The 17,814-nt window shown below is 43.2% G+C and overlaps 1 protein-coding gene across 1 annotated transcript; it reads right to left on the bottom strand.

Moving 5' to 3' along the window:
• Positions 1 to 3,986: 3,986 nt before the first annotated feature.
• Positions 3,987 to 15,947, bottom strand: mknk2b (MAPK interacting serine/threonine kinase 2b). The gene is made up of 14 exons (XM_004553799.4): positions 15,793 to 15,947; positions 15,022 to 15,242; positions 14,519 to 14,609; positions 14,285 to 14,386; positions 14,092 to 14,189; positions 11,757 to 11,836; positions 11,558 to 11,631; positions 11,343 to 11,447; positions 11,198 to 11,253; positions 10,996 to 11,091; positions 7,775 to 7,969; positions 7,508 to 7,672; positions 7,366 to 7,406; positions 3,987 to 7,265 (listed from the first exon to the last, which is right to left on the bottom strand). The coding sequence occupies exons 2-14, from the start codon at positions 15,070 to 15,072 to the stop codon at positions 6,989 to 6,991; spliced, it is 1,431 nt and encodes a 476-aa protein (XP_004553856.1). The 5' UTR covers positions 15,073 to 15,242; positions 15,793 to 15,947; the 3' UTR covers positions 3,987 to 6,988.
• Between the last annotated feature and the right edge of the window lie 1,867 nt (positions 15,948 to 17,814).

The following is a 17,814-nucleotide window of genomic DNA, read 5'->3' as shown; positions in this document are numbered from 1 at the left end:
CGCTATCAACCAGACTTCCTGTACTGCCTTAAAAAAAGATGAATAAATTGCACACCCTCCAGGTAAAGAAAACATTAGCCGGCTCCTAATGTGGTCCTACGTGATACCTACCTTCAGCTCCACTGGCAAATTTCTAACTAAGCGCTGCTCGTGGTTTTTGTGCCCTCCACTCGGTTTAATTAGTAGAGGTGGGCAGACCGATAGTACCAATACCAACGCTAGTATTGGTATGAGATCGATACTAGCACAATGAGATCGATACTAAATCCTCCAAGTTCAGCATGTAGCACTGAATTGTGTTAAAATTGTGTTGGATTTTTTTTTTTTTTTTTTTTGGGGGGGGGGGGGGGGGGGGGGGGAACAATCTAGTGCGATAAATGTCTTAACTTTTTTGTGTTAACTGTCGCGTCTAATTTTCAAAATGCAACAAAACCAGTGGAGTGTTTTTGTTGTGTTAACAGTGATTTAGTGGTCATTAAAATGTGTTCAGAATTTAAAAAACTAATGCTGATTCATATAAGTCAGGACACACTGCTCTCATCTATACAAGCTCCCTTTATATTTTACATGTATTGGTATCGGCAATACTGGCCCTGCAGTATCGCACAGCGCTACCAATTAGATCCAGCTCAGCTTCAGGTGTGCAGGAGCAGCATAATAATTGGCAGTCTTTCAACGCCTGAACCTTTGGCTGGTTTACTTTGCAAAAGTGAGCCACTCCTTATTTCTTTATACTTTGCATGGAAATAAAAAACAGTTGCAGTGATTTATTAAGATATGTGCAAATGTACACAGAAAGCCTCGATTATGCAAAAGAGTTTGAAAGTCAGTATTTCATATGAATCCCTTTATTCTTCAACACATTCTTACTTATTCTTATGGATAATAGTTTGGCTTTTAATTTTACATAAGCTGAAGTTCACATTATTGATTTTCTACGGCAAAAACATTCAACAAGCTCACTATTTTAAAATGTTTGCCCCATTGATAATGTAGATTTTTCAAAATTAAAGCCTTTTATTTAAAAAAAAAATACAAATATTTTTAGGACTTGCAAAGTTTAAAGTGCTGATTACACTCAAGAACTGGAAGACTGGATTAGACTTTATAGGAAAACATCTGAAACAGCTGGGATGAGAAGCAGCTCGTGATCTAAAACATACCATTTTATCTTTAAAACATGGTGTGGCATGTATGGCTGCCAGTGTTACCTTGTCACTGATGTTTGCTGATGATGCGGCTGCCGATAGAAGTAACAGGATGAATTATAAAGTGCGCAGGGCGATGCGTTCTGCTCAGAATCACCAAAATCTGTAGAAATGCCCAAGAGCTTCTCAAGAAACGGGATATTACTCAGTGGACAAGAGAGTCACCTGATTTCAATCCAACAGAGCCGCTTTTCAGTTATTAAATACAAAACTCAAGGCAGAGAGTCTCATAAACAAGGTCTGGCAGAGCATCTGAGGGAGCAAACGGCATTTGGCAATTTAGAGTTCAGGCCGTCACTCACAGCAAAAGATTTTCATTCAAGTATTAAAAAATAAGCCGTACATTTAAGATTGTTAGTCTGTTCTGCAGTAGTTAATGCAAAATCTTTGGGTTAAACTTCGGTCACATTTTGATTGTTTGATTTAGTGTCCGCTGTGCTGGTGTCCAGAGCCAAAACTAGAGAAATAAAATGAGCCTCTGTCCAACAATGGATTTTGTAGCAGCTGCTGTAGAATTGTAGAGAAATTTCATCAAATGGATGAAAATGATAAGATCTAGAAATACTCTATTGAATTTGGCTAGTATTTCTTACACTTGTTACTTTGCTGTAAAATGCCACGAATGTGTCGGCGGCGAGAAAAATAACAGGGCGTCATGAAGGGCTTCAAAGATGACGCTTTTATTTCACCGGATTTATTGTAACCCCCTTCAGTGAACTGATATGCGTTGCTTTTCACACGGATATCTTTGTAGCTATGATCCTGTTAAAGATGAAGTGAAACAGGCAACTACTCGGCTCCATTATTTGTTATTATAAAATGCAAACCAGATGTCAATACAGAGCTGATTGTTTTCACAGGGAACATACCAAAAGCAAAAGTAAATGGACCGAAACCACGACACAAATATATCTAAAGATACACAAACAGACTTCAGCAGGCCCTGTAGCTTATTAATAAACATGCTCATATGATTCGTGTTAGAGAAATCCTTCCTTCTAAACAACTCTGCGCACGCACACGGTGCACAAATAACATCAACTGGATGCTGTTGAACGTTTAAATGTTGGGACGTGAAATTCCGTTATCTGCAGCTGATTAACCCCGCCTGCACGTCCCGTTGAAATGTTTTAACGGGACAGCAGGGGGAGACAAATACCTGCGCGGTGTTCCCGTGGATCACGCCATGTTTCCTGGACACCGCACAGAAAACAAACTGCTGTTGCATCATGCAGTTTCCTCCAGACCTCTGACGCTTTTTCTGCGCCGAACAAGAAGTTATGCAACAGTGTGAGAATGCGTGTGTTTTGGCCTCCGCTGATAAACCCACGCAGTGACTGCGTGAAGTCCTGCCAGTCCACATGTAAGGGGGACGAGTTAAAGCATCACCACGACTGCACGGGTGCTAGTTGAAACCCCCACCCTTTGATAATATATTTTTAATATATTAAAAAAGGGGCCTCAAACTCGCGGCCCGGGGCCACTTATACTGACGTGAAGAAATCTAATGCACAAAGTACTTTTACTGTTAGGGAGGATTTATCTGTTGTTGAGTGTGATGTTAAAATAAGTTCTTTAAAACGCCAAAAATGACTGAATATGAAGCCAACATGAGCAGAGAGCACAAACATGCCGAGGGATCGGCTGTGTTAGCTCAGTGAAAGAGCCACAAACTAATGTGTACACCTATGTCTGCATTTGTATTTTATTAAATACGAACAAAATTAAAGCAGAAGTGATGCCACATGTGTGGCCAGGAAGAGAGGACCAGTGTGTTTATTTGGTAGTTCAATGAAAGGCTTCAATTAGTTTACAGTTTTGTCTTCTCATACAATATTTGAAATTATTGTATGAGAAAAACAAAACACTACATTTCAGGAAATATTTGTGGGTTTTTTCTTGTTTGTTTTGTGGCCCTCCAATGAGACGACAGTGTCAGCAGGGGCCCACAGATCATTTAAGTTTGGTTGAAATCAGACATAAATATCACTAATAGATTGTAGTGATCATCTTATTAAAAATAACTGAGCATTAGTTTCACCGGCCTGATATAAACAAGAGATCTAAAGACACGACTGTGAATCAGGAAGGACATTTTTCACCTTTTAAGATCAGTTTTGACTAAATAATCGTTCAAGTAATCACATTAGCCAGTTCATTCTAAACCAGTTGCTGTAACCCTTGTTACTGCCAACCACACACAGACTCTGGAGACCCTTTCATCACACAGAACATTTCTTGTGCAGTATCATCATTTTTGTCCTCTCTCCACGCACATTTGACCAAGCCCAGCTGATAACATCTCTTGAGATATTTCCATCTGCACAGTTGACTAATCACGGGATGCCAGATCCTGCTGAAATCATACACTGACATGTTTCGTTAATTCAGCAGAAGGGATTTTGTGAGGATCATCAGGTGGCAGAGAGGCTGCAGCTCTTGCAGCAGGTTGCATCAGTCTGCGTCTGGCTGAGAAGAGCGCCTCCCCTCACCACTGCTGCAAGCGTGACTAATGTGTCATGAAACCACAGTCATATTTCCATGTGTGAGAAACATTTACCAACAGCCAAGGGCGTCTGTGACACGGCTCACGTTATCAGGGAGCGTTACTGATACTGGGATTTACAGCAGATTCAGCTGAAATGGCCTCAGCCTTGGCCCGAAGATAAGCCTTCTAGTTAATGTGAAACTACTGAGAGTGCAGGGAAAGTACAGGTCTTTCACTTTCCTGGTTTCAAGCAAAAACAAAAAAGAAAAAAGTGACAGGCCAGACGAGAATGTTGTTCAAAGCATTTTATTGCATTTTTTTTTTTTTAGAAAAACAATACAAAATTCCAAAGCAACGGTCATAAACGTTGCCTTGGGTGAACTGCAATCATTCACATGGTACAGTAAAGTGCTTATTTTAAATCAAAATACCTTGTACTACAGGATGTATTGGTTTGAAGCCACTTCCCATGAACACAATGGTCTCAGGGGCGATTCAGACAGTGTTAAAAATCAGGTGTCAACCCAGAGCCTGGACTGTATCTGACTGGCACACTGTGCTCATGAGAAGGAACCATTTAAATGGTCTGATCTGCCTTAAATGCTTTCACCTGCAGGCTACATTCAGATTGTGGGGAGACTGTTGGTACTATCCATTCGAATGACTGAATTTTAACACGACGTCAGCGACAATATACAAAAAGAAAGAAAGAAAGAAATGGAGGCTGAAGGATATCACTTTGTCCCCTTTCTCCCAATAAAAGGCAGTCGAAAGAAAACAAAAGCTACCGCCATTCGACATGAAATAGAAATGGTCATGACCCAGAAAACCCTTACTGTACTGGTCGGGATATTACAGAGTATGGCCACAGTGTGCGTTTGAGTATCCACCCCCATTCAAAGACAGGGACAAACTCAGTTGTATGAAGACCCCCCCCCCAGAAAAAGGCAGAATACTGATCTGTATATTTTCACCCCCCTCCCCCCACAAAGATTGCCTTGATCATTAGCTTAATGCTTTGAGATTACCAATAAGCAAAGTAGTTTCCAAAATGAAGAAACAGCTGCATACACATATTCAAGTAAGTCTTATTATAAGACATAAACCCTCATAACTATGCATCTGTAGAAAGGTATTCTTAGAACTATTACAGTGTCCTATTAACAGAATAACGCGTCATCTGACACCATTTCCAGAGTACCGTCGCTGCAGTGCTGCCAACAGGACACGGAGACGATCAGAAGTTCCCCACTTATCTCTGCTAGGTCGTGGATCATATGTTTCAATGTCATGACTTGAACCCTCTTTGGTGAAATGGCTACAGTGCTGAGAGACGTCATCGCCAGTCCATTACCTGTCAGTTTCAGAATGAGCTTTAACTTAATCTAATTAACGACAAAGAAAGATTATTGCCAACGCAGAGTAGGGAAAAATGAAGATGTACCAGCCACTCATGGATAACTGCTCCAAATTCACCAGCAACTTCATACTAATGTTTTCTGTGTCTGAAATGTACCAGCCACTTTCATGTTTTACCACATCGGTGCTGGTGCCAATTCCCCACCCTGCTCACATATAAAAAAAATAATAATAATAATAATATATATATATATAACACTTAAAAACTTGCCTTCACTGGGCACGAACGCTCCAGTTCAACTTAAACTTTCTCCATTTTTACCTCATACACCACATACTCAACTTTAAAAACTCAAAAACAAAACAAACATTAAAAACAACAAAGGAAAACATCTGGTGTTTCACCTGAACTGAACAGCACCTGCATGGAAAAAAAAAAATCTCCATAGAAAAGAGAAAAAAAAAGAAAAAAAAAAAAGAAGCTTATTAACAGCCATACAAAAAAGGATAAAAATAAAAATCAGTGTGGCACATTGACATGGAGTTTTCAAACTTGGAAGAAAAAAAAAAGTAAACTTTATACAGCTAAATGTCTGAAGTTTTTTTTGTCTTTTTGTGGAATGTTTTTCCTTTTTGTGTTTATTTTATTTTATTTTTCCCCGTCTGCCTCTAACATTGAAAGAAAATTTGTGACATCATTCTGGGAGGGGCGGCGTGTCGTTAGAGACAACGTTGAGACCCTGAAGGACGAGGAGGACGAAGATGATGGTCCAAATAAATCTGATCAACAAATGACAGTCTGGTCACATTGGGCAAAATGTGCTTTTCAACCCCTTCACAGGAGTTTAAACTTTTACTGCCAAAATATTTAAAGTTAAATCCATAAATTGATCTGTAGAAAAAAAACAAAAACAAATTCTGGTTGTAGCAAGGGGACGTCAAATTCTTTACAATGAAAGTAACACTGACCCAGTTCACTTGCGTAGCCATTTTAAGTACTGTATAATTAGCTTAATAAGCCAGATATACACGCTATGAGCTTTGGCCCCTCCCCCCTCCCCGGCAGCCATCAAGCATGACCAAGTCAAATCAATTCACTAGTTTTAGATTCAATTTAGAAGAAAAGGAAAAACTGCATCAACCGATGCAGCGGCAAGTCGTAGCTGGTCAGGTACAAACAGCCGTTGCCCTTTGAGCACTAAGTGCACGGCGACCGAGCTGGATAAGTGCGCATCTCAGACATTTACACAAGAGTCGGCTGTAAAGAGCTCATCTTAAACGGAGGGGAACAAAAAAAACAAAAAAAGACTTTGAAGAGTCTCCAGCCAACGCGCCTCAGGCACAGACAGCACTGGCTTACAGCCCTTCCAACCCTTATTACACTGAATCCTTTCAAGACAGGAACAGCCTTCATCTCGGCATATTGCATAAGCTTGTACGTATGTGCAGATGGGCCATTCGTGCATATACATACAGGCAAAAAACATTCCAGATAACTTAATTCACAGTGGATCCAGTTGTAACGTGGGAGCAGCACAACAGGTTGTCCTTTGGTGTCTGAGCTTAGTTTCGAAGATCTATGTTCGGATTTCTTCTGAACTGAGTTGCATGAGGAAAAAAACAAACAAAAAACCAACATAACTTAGAAAATACTTTGCTGTCCAACGAGTCATTAACTGGCCCTCCTCCCCAACCTGGAAGTGCACATAGCTGTGTTTGCTATATGCAGGCCCTGTGCTGATGTGCTTCAGAAGTGCTGGAGAAGGGCAGAAGGCATTTAGAGGAAGGGCTGCAGGCAGCATCTCCCTTTACAGCTGGCAAGAGAACCTGAATAGCAGAGGGACCGAGGCCAGAGAGGGGCCAGAACTGAGGAGGAAGAGTCTCAGGGCAGTCGTGGAACAGGACTTGAATCATAACGGAAGGTCGGGAAAGTTCAGGCACAGTCTCCCACGATGACGAGGGGGGCCAAGAGCTGACGAAGCTCCGCGGCGGAGACGGGCCCACCTTTCGGCTGGCTGCTTCGCTGCCTGCGCTTGGCCAGCTTGGAGTTGGAAGGAGGAGAGAGGTGCATAGACGAGCCAGAAGCGGTAACAAAAAATTGGACTTCCTGCTGCTGCTGCTGCTCTTCCATGCCATCCTGTTCAGCCAGCTGCCGGTTCACAGCCATGGCCTTATCTGCAAAAACTGTAAGATCCCTGGCACTGCTGGTCCTGATGAGGAAAAGGGGAAAAGAGATTAAACTGTGATCAAAGCAGGTATAAAGTTGGAAATGTTTATTGTCAGAGTGTCTTGTCGCTCTTAATTTCTCACCTCTGATGTAAGATGGATGTTGGCAAAGTGTCAGATGCACCCTGAAAAATCAAAGTCATGTTATTGGTTTTTTGTTTGAACAACTTTACTGTGATTTGCCTAAAATGCAAAAAAAGTGGCATAGTGGTGGATTCAGACTCACCCCCAGCACCCAGGGGTGCTGCAGCACCTGACTGGCACTCAGACGACTTTTGGCATCCCGGACCAGAAGTTTGGATATCAGGTCTTTGGCACTTGAGGAGATGTGAGCCCAGTCTTTTTCCGGAAACTCATATTTTCCTTCCTGGATGCTCTCAAATAAAGTGTTCTGTAAACAGATGCGAAACATTTGCAAATGTTACTTTGCTCTGAACTCACAAAGATAACGTAAGACAAACAAAACTCACGGGAATGAATTCATCAGTCTTACCTGGCAGGTGTGGCAGGGTTCACCTAATTCCCAGCCACAGCCGCCACCACAGCGGCCTACGAATGGAGGATAGCCACTTAGCATGATGTACAGAATGACTCCAAGACTCCACAGGTCACAGCGCTTGTCGTAAATTGTAGCTTCTTCACTGAAGGCCTCAACTACCTCAGGTGCCATGTACTCTGCTGAGCCGCACTAAAAGAAGAACAAGAAAGCCAGTGCGTTAGCCCCAAGGGACGAAAAACACAAAGCGCAGCATGAAAGAGTTAAACCAGAGGAAAAAAGAGACGCTTTGCTTGGCTGCTGCCACATTCTTTCACTCAGCTGACACCTCCTGGCTCCGAGTGTGAAAGCTAAGGCCCCACTCTTAGCTTGTGGGGTGGGGGCAGTCTATGAGACAGTCGCATGATTATCTGCAGTAATGGGTTCACTTAATCTACAAAACTGCTCGTCTTAGTCCGTTGAACATTTCTTAGTTGGAACGTGCTATGAGGCAGGTTTGTGTGGGTAGACAGCGAGTGGTGACTCAGTGCTTTGATCACACAGCTGTACACAGCCCAGGCAGACTTTGTTGAGGGCAAGGACAGACTCAGCTCTACCAGCATGTTGTTATGTAGCTAGGAGAGAAATTAGGCCAAACCCCGAGCATGGAAAAGAGGATTGGCTGTCCTGCATACCCAGAGACTGGGCTGAGCCCTGATCAGTTACATAACTTGAGAACACAAACAGCAAGTACTGTTTTAATAGTTTTAGGTGGGGAAAAAGCAGGTCGTTGGTTCAGCAGGACAAAGATCATGTTCATTTCTGAGACGCTTTAGTCCTTTTGTCATGAAGTCCCCCACATATCCTTCATTCCATCTGTGGGGGCACATGTTTACATTGAGCAGGCCTCCATTGTGTCCCAGTAACATAAACCAGCTGTCTGCTAACTCCACCTCCAGTTTTATGTAATGAAGTTTGCTGCACAGGAATCGCATTTCAGACAAAGAAAATCCCAACCCCCATGTTTCCGCCATCATCGAGTCTGGGGCAACTGCTTACACAGACAATCCTCCAGGATTCAAGTCAAATGCAGCTGCCGCACACACACACGCACTCTCTTTTTTGCCAACCAAGGTACTTTGAAACTGAAGACTAATGCAATAGTTGTGTTATCATAAACAGCTATCAAGGCTAATCGTGTTTAAAAGCTGCTTTACCACCCCTGAATCACAAACAAGTCAGGACATAGATAGCCAGTCCATGACTACCTGCAGCTGATAAGGGCTAAAAGAGGGCAGTCAAATAACAGTAATCATGGCTCTTTGGCACAGACTTAAACATAAACTTGCATTTGTTCTTCCTGTGCTGTTGCACACCTTGCGAACTTGCAGTCACATCCTCTTCAAATCTTCCAGTAAGCTGCAGAGAGCTGTTAATCAGCTGCTGTTACCACAGGATTTGTCGGTATTGCAACCTGGGGCTTTCCTACGACCATGTGACTAGTCACACCATACCCACAGCACTGATGACACACCTCTGGTGTTTGTAAATGAAAGGATTACTAGGAGAGGCTTACAGGAAGAAGACTTGTTCTGTCCTCAAGAAACTGCACCTACCTTTATGACAGGTACAAACAAGCAGTTTCCTCAATTAAACAGACTAAACTGCTTGTGTGCAGTGTTACAGTTTCCAGCTGCTACATTTAAGCCTCGGCATTCGAACAGCCAGAATTACATCTCACTGGGCACATAGGTGGGCAATCACTCACGCAGAATTCCTAGTAAACTAAAATTAGTCTTTTTCCTAGAAGGGTCTATCTCGGCTCATTCGAGTCCCTATTTTCCCAGTTTACACCCAGTATAGCACCACTACATTTACAGTAAACCTGTAAATCATAAAATGTATTTGAGAACCATAGAACTGCGCTTCAAATGCAAAAGTGCATATTGTGCAACAGCAGTAAAGTGGTTACAGGGGGCCCAGAGAGAGTGCCAGTCGTGAGATGAAAATCATAACATTGTTCCTGTGATCAAGCAAGGAAAACAAGCCAGAGCGCATGAGCGGGCAGAGTTTGCACCTCCCAGTTATCCTCCCCCTCCCACCGGGCTATCCAATCACATCTCAGTTGCCATGTGTGGGGGGAGAGAGACTAAAATTTCTAGAACAAGCCTTATGCACAGCTATTGTATGAAGTACATAAAGAAAGCGCAGACCAGCACAAGAGTGGTTGGGGCCACTGGGCGGAGACTGAGCTGAAAGAAGAGGGTGTATGGGGTTTTTTTTTTTTCCTCTCACCACACAGAGAGAAAGGAGAAATAAGCAAACGCTTGTGGGGGGGTTTTCACTGCGACTCCTTCATATCACAGGACACAGCCTTGTAAAAGTTATCATGTACCCTCCAGTGTTACATCCCAGGGCTATCACACCACCTTCTGTACTCCAGAGGCTTTTCTCCCATTGAACGAACATTTTAATATATTACTGGATCAACTTAACCCGAGGGAGATCCTGATTTAAGACTAAAGCACATGACACCTCTTGGCCCCAAACCATATACCCTTCAACAAGTCCGGGGATGGGCCCACCATCCATTATTTCTGTGCAAGGAAGATGAAGTTACCAATGCCGAAAGCCCCCACCCACCAAACCACATTCCTGAGGGCTGAGCTGCCATCCTTCACCTGCTCTGGTCCATCTATTCAGCACACTAGATAAGCAGCAGACAGAGCAAGTGTTGACACAAGTAGAAAGCTTGCCAGTTCAACTTTACCACTCCTCTGAGGTTGAGGGTTTCCTGCTGTTCTGGACACTGTTCAGTGGTAACGCTTTGTGTTGTGACGACAGCCACAAAGTTAAACAATCATAACCCCCAGACTCAAGCTCATGACCCTTCAGTGTTTGCTATTGATTAGACATCAACGGACATCAACATTAAATAGACAGATATGCTTCCAAATGTTAACACACTGAAGTATCCAGCACGATAAGAGGAACATAAAATTTGGCACATCCAGGAAGCAATCCATGCCATTTCAGAGAAACTGCCCAGCAGTAAACTAGTGTAAACATCAGTTAACCCCACTGAGGACTGGCCAATGATCAGCCAGGTGAGACTTGATAAACACATTTACAGCCGCTTTTATCCACAGCAAGAAAACAAATCACTATGTCACGGTGTAACTGATTAATCTGCTCCTGGATCAGCGATTTAAAAAACATTTTTTGGATGAGTAACTTACAGGAGTGAGGAGCTCAGGGGTGGAGATGGGTGAGCTGTCACTGTTCAGCTTGATCCCACTGCCTAAGTCAAAGTCACAGATCTTGACCGGGCATATCTGAGAAAAAGAGCAGATTTTAACAAAAGGCCAGCAGCAGCTTTATCAACAAATCAGCTGACCTCTGAAACACGTTTAGGCATAAATATCTCTGCAGTAAACTCACCTTGTGTGCACTCTCACAGAGAATGTTTTCAGGTTTCAGGTCTCTATGTGCCATTCCTAAAAACAAATAGATGCCTGTTATATCCATATTTAATTTGAAACTGTGAGCAGTAATACTGCTTGCCATTTTGTTCAAATGATCTTACCCTTGTTATGAAGGAAATCTAGAGCACTGGCAATGTCCTGCACCACGAGACCGGCCTCCTGCTCACTGAAGTGCTGTCTCTTGTGAATGTGTTCCAAGATTGACCCTAGGAGGGAAATGAGAGTCCATTAGCTCCATTTAAAAGCTAAATGCTTTCAAACACACTCACCAAAGCAGCAGAATTTCTTTGTAAACTAGCAGCTGTAATTTACTAACCTCCTCGGAGCTTCTCAAACACCAGGTAGAATTTGTCTTCCTCTTCAAAAAACTCCACCAGCTCCAGGATGTTTCTGCAGAAAACAAAAAGGCACCGAGTCATTTGAGGTCTGCAGTGTGATGATGAATAAAGGGCTTTGTGACTGCCTCCATACGACTGTCAAGTGGCTTTAGTTTTGTCAGAACAGCAGAAAGTTACCTATGGCCCTGGCACTGGTAGAGCATCTCAACCTCACGGAAGACACGACTGCGGCTGTGACCCGGCCTTTTCTCGATTATCTGCAACAGAAAAGCACCAAAGCTGAGCCCACTTTGTCCAGAAATAGCCCATTTTCAGCAGAACTTTGTGTTTTTATACAGAACAGGATGGAGGACAATTCTTAAAGTGCTTAGTATACATATTTGTGGGCATGGCAGCCACTCTCTCACTGCACCACAAACCCCACTTGTGGCTGTGTTTAACAGAAAGCAGACGGTATAGAGCTCACTATACAGTCCATATGCAGTCCCCTATAATGAGCTTCCTTCCCAACGTTTTCCTGCTTGCCAACCTTTATCCTACCCGGTGACACACTTGCAGAGATAGTTTAACCTACTTTCAGCACTGCCCAGCATACCAGAGACAGAGCTGAATGAAAATAACAGCCCCCAGTCTCTATGTTTAACCTTTATTCACAACCCATATGTAAATCTTAAGGAGCCATAAGTGTTCCCTTCAAAACATCCCATGACCTAATCCAAAATGTTTACAATTATCAAAACTGCTCTAAAAATAACAGAGCTGCCGGGAACTACAGCAGTGAGGGCCACCAGCTGCATAATGCTGTGCCAAGAGAGACAGAAAGATAGACTGCTGACACCAAAGCAAAAAGCCTGAATTTTCCAGCTCTGGTCTGTTATTGTGTGCTTGGGAGGCTGTGCATGCTTCTCTTCCTGGTAGCTGGATTACAGCTGCTATTGAAGCCCACTGGGGCCAGAGCTGCAGTATGTGTCTAGGATTAATACACGGACAAGAGGCCTGTGAGCAGTCCAAAGCCTGTGTACTGTTCCAGTCTGAGTCAGCAGGACAACAATCAGCTCACCCTCTCCTGCCACAGCAGAACTCCCACCCTGGTAGATGTTTCCATACAGAAACTATAAGGTTGAAGAATGCATTGCAATCCCAAATGGGAGGACACTATTTTTAAAGTGGTAGATTTAAGGTCGCTTATCCAAATTGCAGCTCGTGAAACATCAGCCTGCTGAAAAGCGAGACCTCACTGCAGGTTCTAATATCAACCCAGGCTTGTGAAATAATAGCTTTAAACAGGACTTGTTTGGGAGCCTTCAGACACACGCTGCTCGGCCCTCTGTGCGTCTATGGATGCCTGAAGCTTTTGTTGCGTTTGCAACAGAGCCCGCACATGCAGTTCACCCCCCTACTCCCCCTGTGTCTAGAGAGGGGGAGGGGAGAGACGGGACATCTGGCAGGAGTAGTCTGAGTCCCCCTCGACTCCCAGCAGACCGTCCTACCTCCTCCCCCAGGACTGCATAGTCCCAAGGGATCCATAACAAATCACTCTGGGACAAACTAACTGATCAGTCACATGAGGATCTGTGTACAGCACCTCTGAAATATTAATTAGGAAAAAAAACAAGATATGGACACTTGTACTAAAGAAGCAGCCTTTAACTCAGACTTGATCCATACATGAACAAAATCTGGGGAATAACTAATTAATGTTTATGTCCAATGAGCAAATGGGATTTCAAAATAAAAAAAAGTGGATTATTTAAATTTTTGCACACTTCAGCAAAAAAATAAATAAATACATAAAAATTTCACAATGTTTTGCTCCTAAAACAAGGAAATGACTTTGTAATAAAAAAGGAAGTCCCCGAGAGTTGAACATGTGCATACAAGTCCTCACGCCATTCAAAAAGGAAATCGAAAAAGTAACTGTACAGAGTGAGAACAAAGCAGTGTAAACACACCGGGTCACAACCCTCACCCATCACCCCTCCTTCCTTTCTGTGGGTTTTGTTTTGGCACAGCTAGCAGCACACAATGTTCTCTGTGCAAGCTGTAAAGAAAGGGGGAGGGTATATCATTTCCAGCTCTCTGATTGGCTGATGAGCTAGAAAAAGAGAGGGGGGGCGTGTCTACTAGCAGCAGCTAGTCTTTTACACAAAAAGTGCATCACTAGGCACAACAGAGGAAAGTTTGCAGAAAACCACTACAGAGAGCTGAACTGAGAGAAAAGATAAAGAGGCATCCTGTCCCAGACCAAAACTTTCCTCAAAATTTCTCAAGAAAAAGACGTGAAAAGGAAGCACAATAGAAACACTGATGCAATAGCCCAGTTTACTTATATTAAATTCCTCTCATGGCTCAGAGCCTCTTCACACAAAGGAATTTCATTACGTAATCCAACCCTCTAACTGTAAAGCAGCCAAACAGAGTCCTAGAACTCTAGCATCTCCTATAGGAAGGTTTCATTGACAACAATACATTAAAGCACACTGTATCCACTGAATGCGTGGCAGTGTCTTACCTTTACAGCATACTCTTTATTGGTGATGAGGTTGATGCATGTTTGCACTCTGGCATAAGCACCCTCTCCCAAGACCTCTTCCTGCAGTCTGTAGACATCTGTGGCAAAAACAGCAAGTTAGCAAAACACAATTACATGAAGGAGAGCAGCTTATACAGCTGTTTTTATAACAACTAGGAATGAAAGCTTTTACCCTCGAATCTTCCAGAGAAACTGTCAGTTGCCCGGCAACGCTTTTTCTTCTTGTTTCTCTTCTTGGCATCGGGGATGTCAATAGGCTGACTGGAAGGCATGTCTGTCAAAACAGGAGTGCCTACATTACCATCAGCTATTGATAGAGGAATGCAAACAAATCCCAAATACTGAAAGAGAAACTAGGGGGAAGTTTTACTTATGTGAATTATACTGAACTAGTCATAAAACTCACCATGTCTGGGGGAGGAGTCAAAATTAAATGATGAATCGATAAGATGGGATCCATTTTTAGTGAAGTCCTCTGATTCAAAGGGATTTTGCCCCTATGGAGTAATAACATGTTTGTTATGATGTGCAATCTCAGTGAACCAGTCAAGATGAGAGCATCTATTGTCAGTCATAACACCTACTGTGACTATAAAGCCAAACTAGACTGAGAGGCTGACACATTTTGAATAATCGCTCATATCTGTTACACCAACACAAGAACGTCCCAAGGCCATAAGGATCTTTCTTGGTCATCTTTCAACTATTAGCTGTGGCATACTCGAGCCATACATTCATCAGCTGCATGTGCCCAGCAGGAAGTATACCATGTTTGTCAGCCAGAAGATGCGTTTATCTATAGCTAGGTGAAGTCCCTTCTCATATATGTTGCCAAACGTGCTCTGATTACAATCTTCCCAAAAGGAGTGACAGGAGCTCGAGCTATCCCTGGATAGAGTTCCAGCTCACCTTGAAGGAGCGGTGGAATCCAGTGACTTCGGCGATCTTATTTTGCACCATTTTGCTTCGATTTGGTGTGTGGGGGGGGGGTTCCGATCAGGATATGCGGCGGCAGTGGTTTTTGAATCAATTTGCACTTCTCCGAAACAAACAAAATCGTTTCAGAGAGAGACGCAAGTGATCACACTGCGCTAGTTGGTCAGCTTGGTGCGGCGCTTTAAACGGGAGCCCTGTTGACGACACAATTTGAGACCCCAGCGTTACAATCCAGTGTAAAAAAAACAAACAAACAAAACAAAACACACAACACCTAAACTCTTCGTGTTTTCCAGATTGTGGACGATTAACTAAACGCTTAGGCAAACAGCAGGCTGGCTCATCTCTGTCGCGTGCGCATACAAACAGAGCGCGAGAGCGCAACAGCTAGCATTCAACGTCACTCCCATTTAGCTCGCCTTTAGGTTAGTTACAGACAGTTAAGCACGAGGACAGATCATTAAAATCATAGCAGTTTGGCTAATGAGTAAATATATCTAGAGGCCATGGTTAAAACGGTGAAACCGCTACAGGAAGGCTACCAACACACACAAAAACACATCTCCAGTCAAAATGTAACCCACAAGTGCAAACCAGTTGACAGTTACATCAGAATTAACTTTAACGTCAGACAACAAAGATTAGCCAGTGAGCGTTAATACTGCATAGCGGTTCCAAAAACAGCCATTTCGCTTTTAAATGGCAAAACAAAGCCGCAGCAGCCTGCTTTTTCTCCTTACTTACCCCGTTGTTAATTTTTATAGCTCCAGTGTTAGCGTCGTTGCTTGACCCACAGCTTCGAAAGCCGCAGAGGACGTCAAGGGGGGATACGACTGATAGTTTGTGCGTGGAAGGTGGTTGAGAAGAACGAGTGTGGGTGTTTTTATAACCTCCCGTGACTCCGCCCTCCCGAGGAATGCGTCAGCAGCCCGCACTGATCGCGTATATTCGAGAAAAGGCTATTGTGGCAGGGTACCATTTCGTTTTGTTGAAGCGTTCTTCTACTTCTTAAGGGAAAGAACGCTAAAGGTTATTTAAATATGACACACAATAAGCACAACTTAATAAGCTCGGCCATTTAGATTATGTATTATATTCTCGTTTGAACTCTAGACCATATATTAGGATAGAGACTTAAGAAAAAAGAGCACCGTACACGAATTGGTATTGAACCAGTCAGGTCTGTTTTGTTTAGGAGGGGGTAGGGCCCCGAGGCGGGACTTACCGAAGAACAAAACGAAAAAAAATACACGCACGTAGTCACAGTCAGCACGTCCCACCGCTGTTTTGATGGAAGAGGATGTCGATGGAGGCCGGGAGAGATAGTGCAAAGTGCAGCAAACCAGATCTGCGAGTTTACACCGTCCCGATCACCTCATCTGTTTATGCTGCTGTCGCTGTACGTCAAAGGCACACTTTAATTATTAACTCGACTTAAAAACAGAGCCAGCCTTGTGTTTTTTGTGAATACATAAATAAGCAGTGCAAGTTACTAGCACTGCCCCATCTTTGTTTGCGTCAAAAACTCTCTAGTCTACAATTATAATGACTTCACTCTCACACCAAGGGATGAATGACCACGGGCAGGGTTTTCATCGAAAACCAAGGTCTTAGTCACGGCACCCAGCTCCCTCTCAGTGACTGGGCCGGGGCCATGCCCTCAGCTTCTGCGGCATATCACTGTGGCGCATGGTCTCATGCAATGTTGCGCGATACAACCAGAACGGCACCACAATGTACTTAACTATGAGCTGTACTACGCACTGGATACAGACAGCCTTATTTTTGTTGTTGTTGTTGCTGGCTAAACTGCACTATGGTTTAACTAGAACAATGTATGGTTTTTAAAAGACAAATATCTGTTGAGGAGTGTACTGAAGTATTCCTGAGTACACGTTACTTTATTTAACTGCATACATCAAGAAATCATGTCAAATATTAGATTTTTTGGATCAGTCCAAACCGTATAGTTTTTACTTTTTGGGATATTTGGTAGCTTTTACAATAGCTAAGCCATCAACATTTCTTCATATCCTATGATGCCAGAAACCGAACATTTCCAGCTGAACCTTTGACCTTTTGTGAGAGTACATGCACGTTTTGCAGCCTGATGTAGAAGCTGTTTCGACGGGGGTGGGGACAATGTGTCGTGCTTGTGATAATGAAAGAAATTTAAGGATCCTGATGACGCAGAAAATATGTGTGATCTCTCTGCCCATCTGCTAATTGTGAGATGCCACAGCAGTGTTGCCTTAGATGTGATATGCTTATATGGAGGCAGGTATTTAGACAGGTTCAGTCAAGTGGTTTCTCATAATGAGAGAAACTTATTTCCACGTATTCTCACAATACAGTATGTAATAACTGCACACCAGCTTACTAAGTGATGCTATGTATTATGCTAGAAGTGCTCAGGTATTGTTGCACTATAAGCACATGGTCCAACAAACCTTTCCCCTGCTCCTTTTTCCTACTGGATATAATCCCTGGTTTGGAGTTCCACTTCAGTATTCATGTACTGGGTGTCTTAAAACCATGTAAGGGTTGTTCCAGGAGTCGGCTGCCTTGTAACTGGATGCTTTGTGTCTCTCCTTCTCCTTCTACCTCCTTTCACCTTCTACCCCCAAAACACAAGCCCAATAGTAGCAAACATTACGTAACGCGTTGGCCGATGATCCCCAGTCGGGAGCACATGGTGTAGTCGCAGGGTTTAGTGGGAAAACAAGATCGCACTTCCAAGTTCACGGGGTGCACGGGGTGGGTCTG

This window comes from Maylandia zebra, linkage group LG17 (assembly GCF_041146795.1).
Source record: "Maylandia zebra isolate NMK-2024a linkage group LG17, Mzebra_GT3a, whole genome shotgun sequence".
Classification (NCBI taxonomy): Eukaryota; Metazoa; Chordata; class Actinopteri; order Cichliformes; family Cichlidae; genus Maylandia; species Maylandia zebra.
The sequence above is the reverse complement of the archived record's forward strand: the minus strand, read 5'-3'. Positions and strand labels throughout refer to the sequence as shown.

Excerpts from the sequence above, each read along its gene's own strand:
- mknk2b (XM_004553799.4), bottom strand. The coding sequence starts at position 15,072 with ATGGTGCAAAATAAGATCGCCGAAGTCACTGGATTCCACCGCTCCTTC. Across the intron at positions 14,190-14,284 it reads TTTCTCTGGAAGATTCGAGG|ATGTCTACAGACTGCAGGAA; the intron begins GTAAAAGCTTTC and ends TTTTTGCCACAG. Across the intron at positions 11,448-11,557 it reads GTTTGAGAAGCTCCGAGGAG|GGTCAATCTTGGAACACATT; the intron begins GTTAGTAAATTA and ends TTTCCCTCCTAG.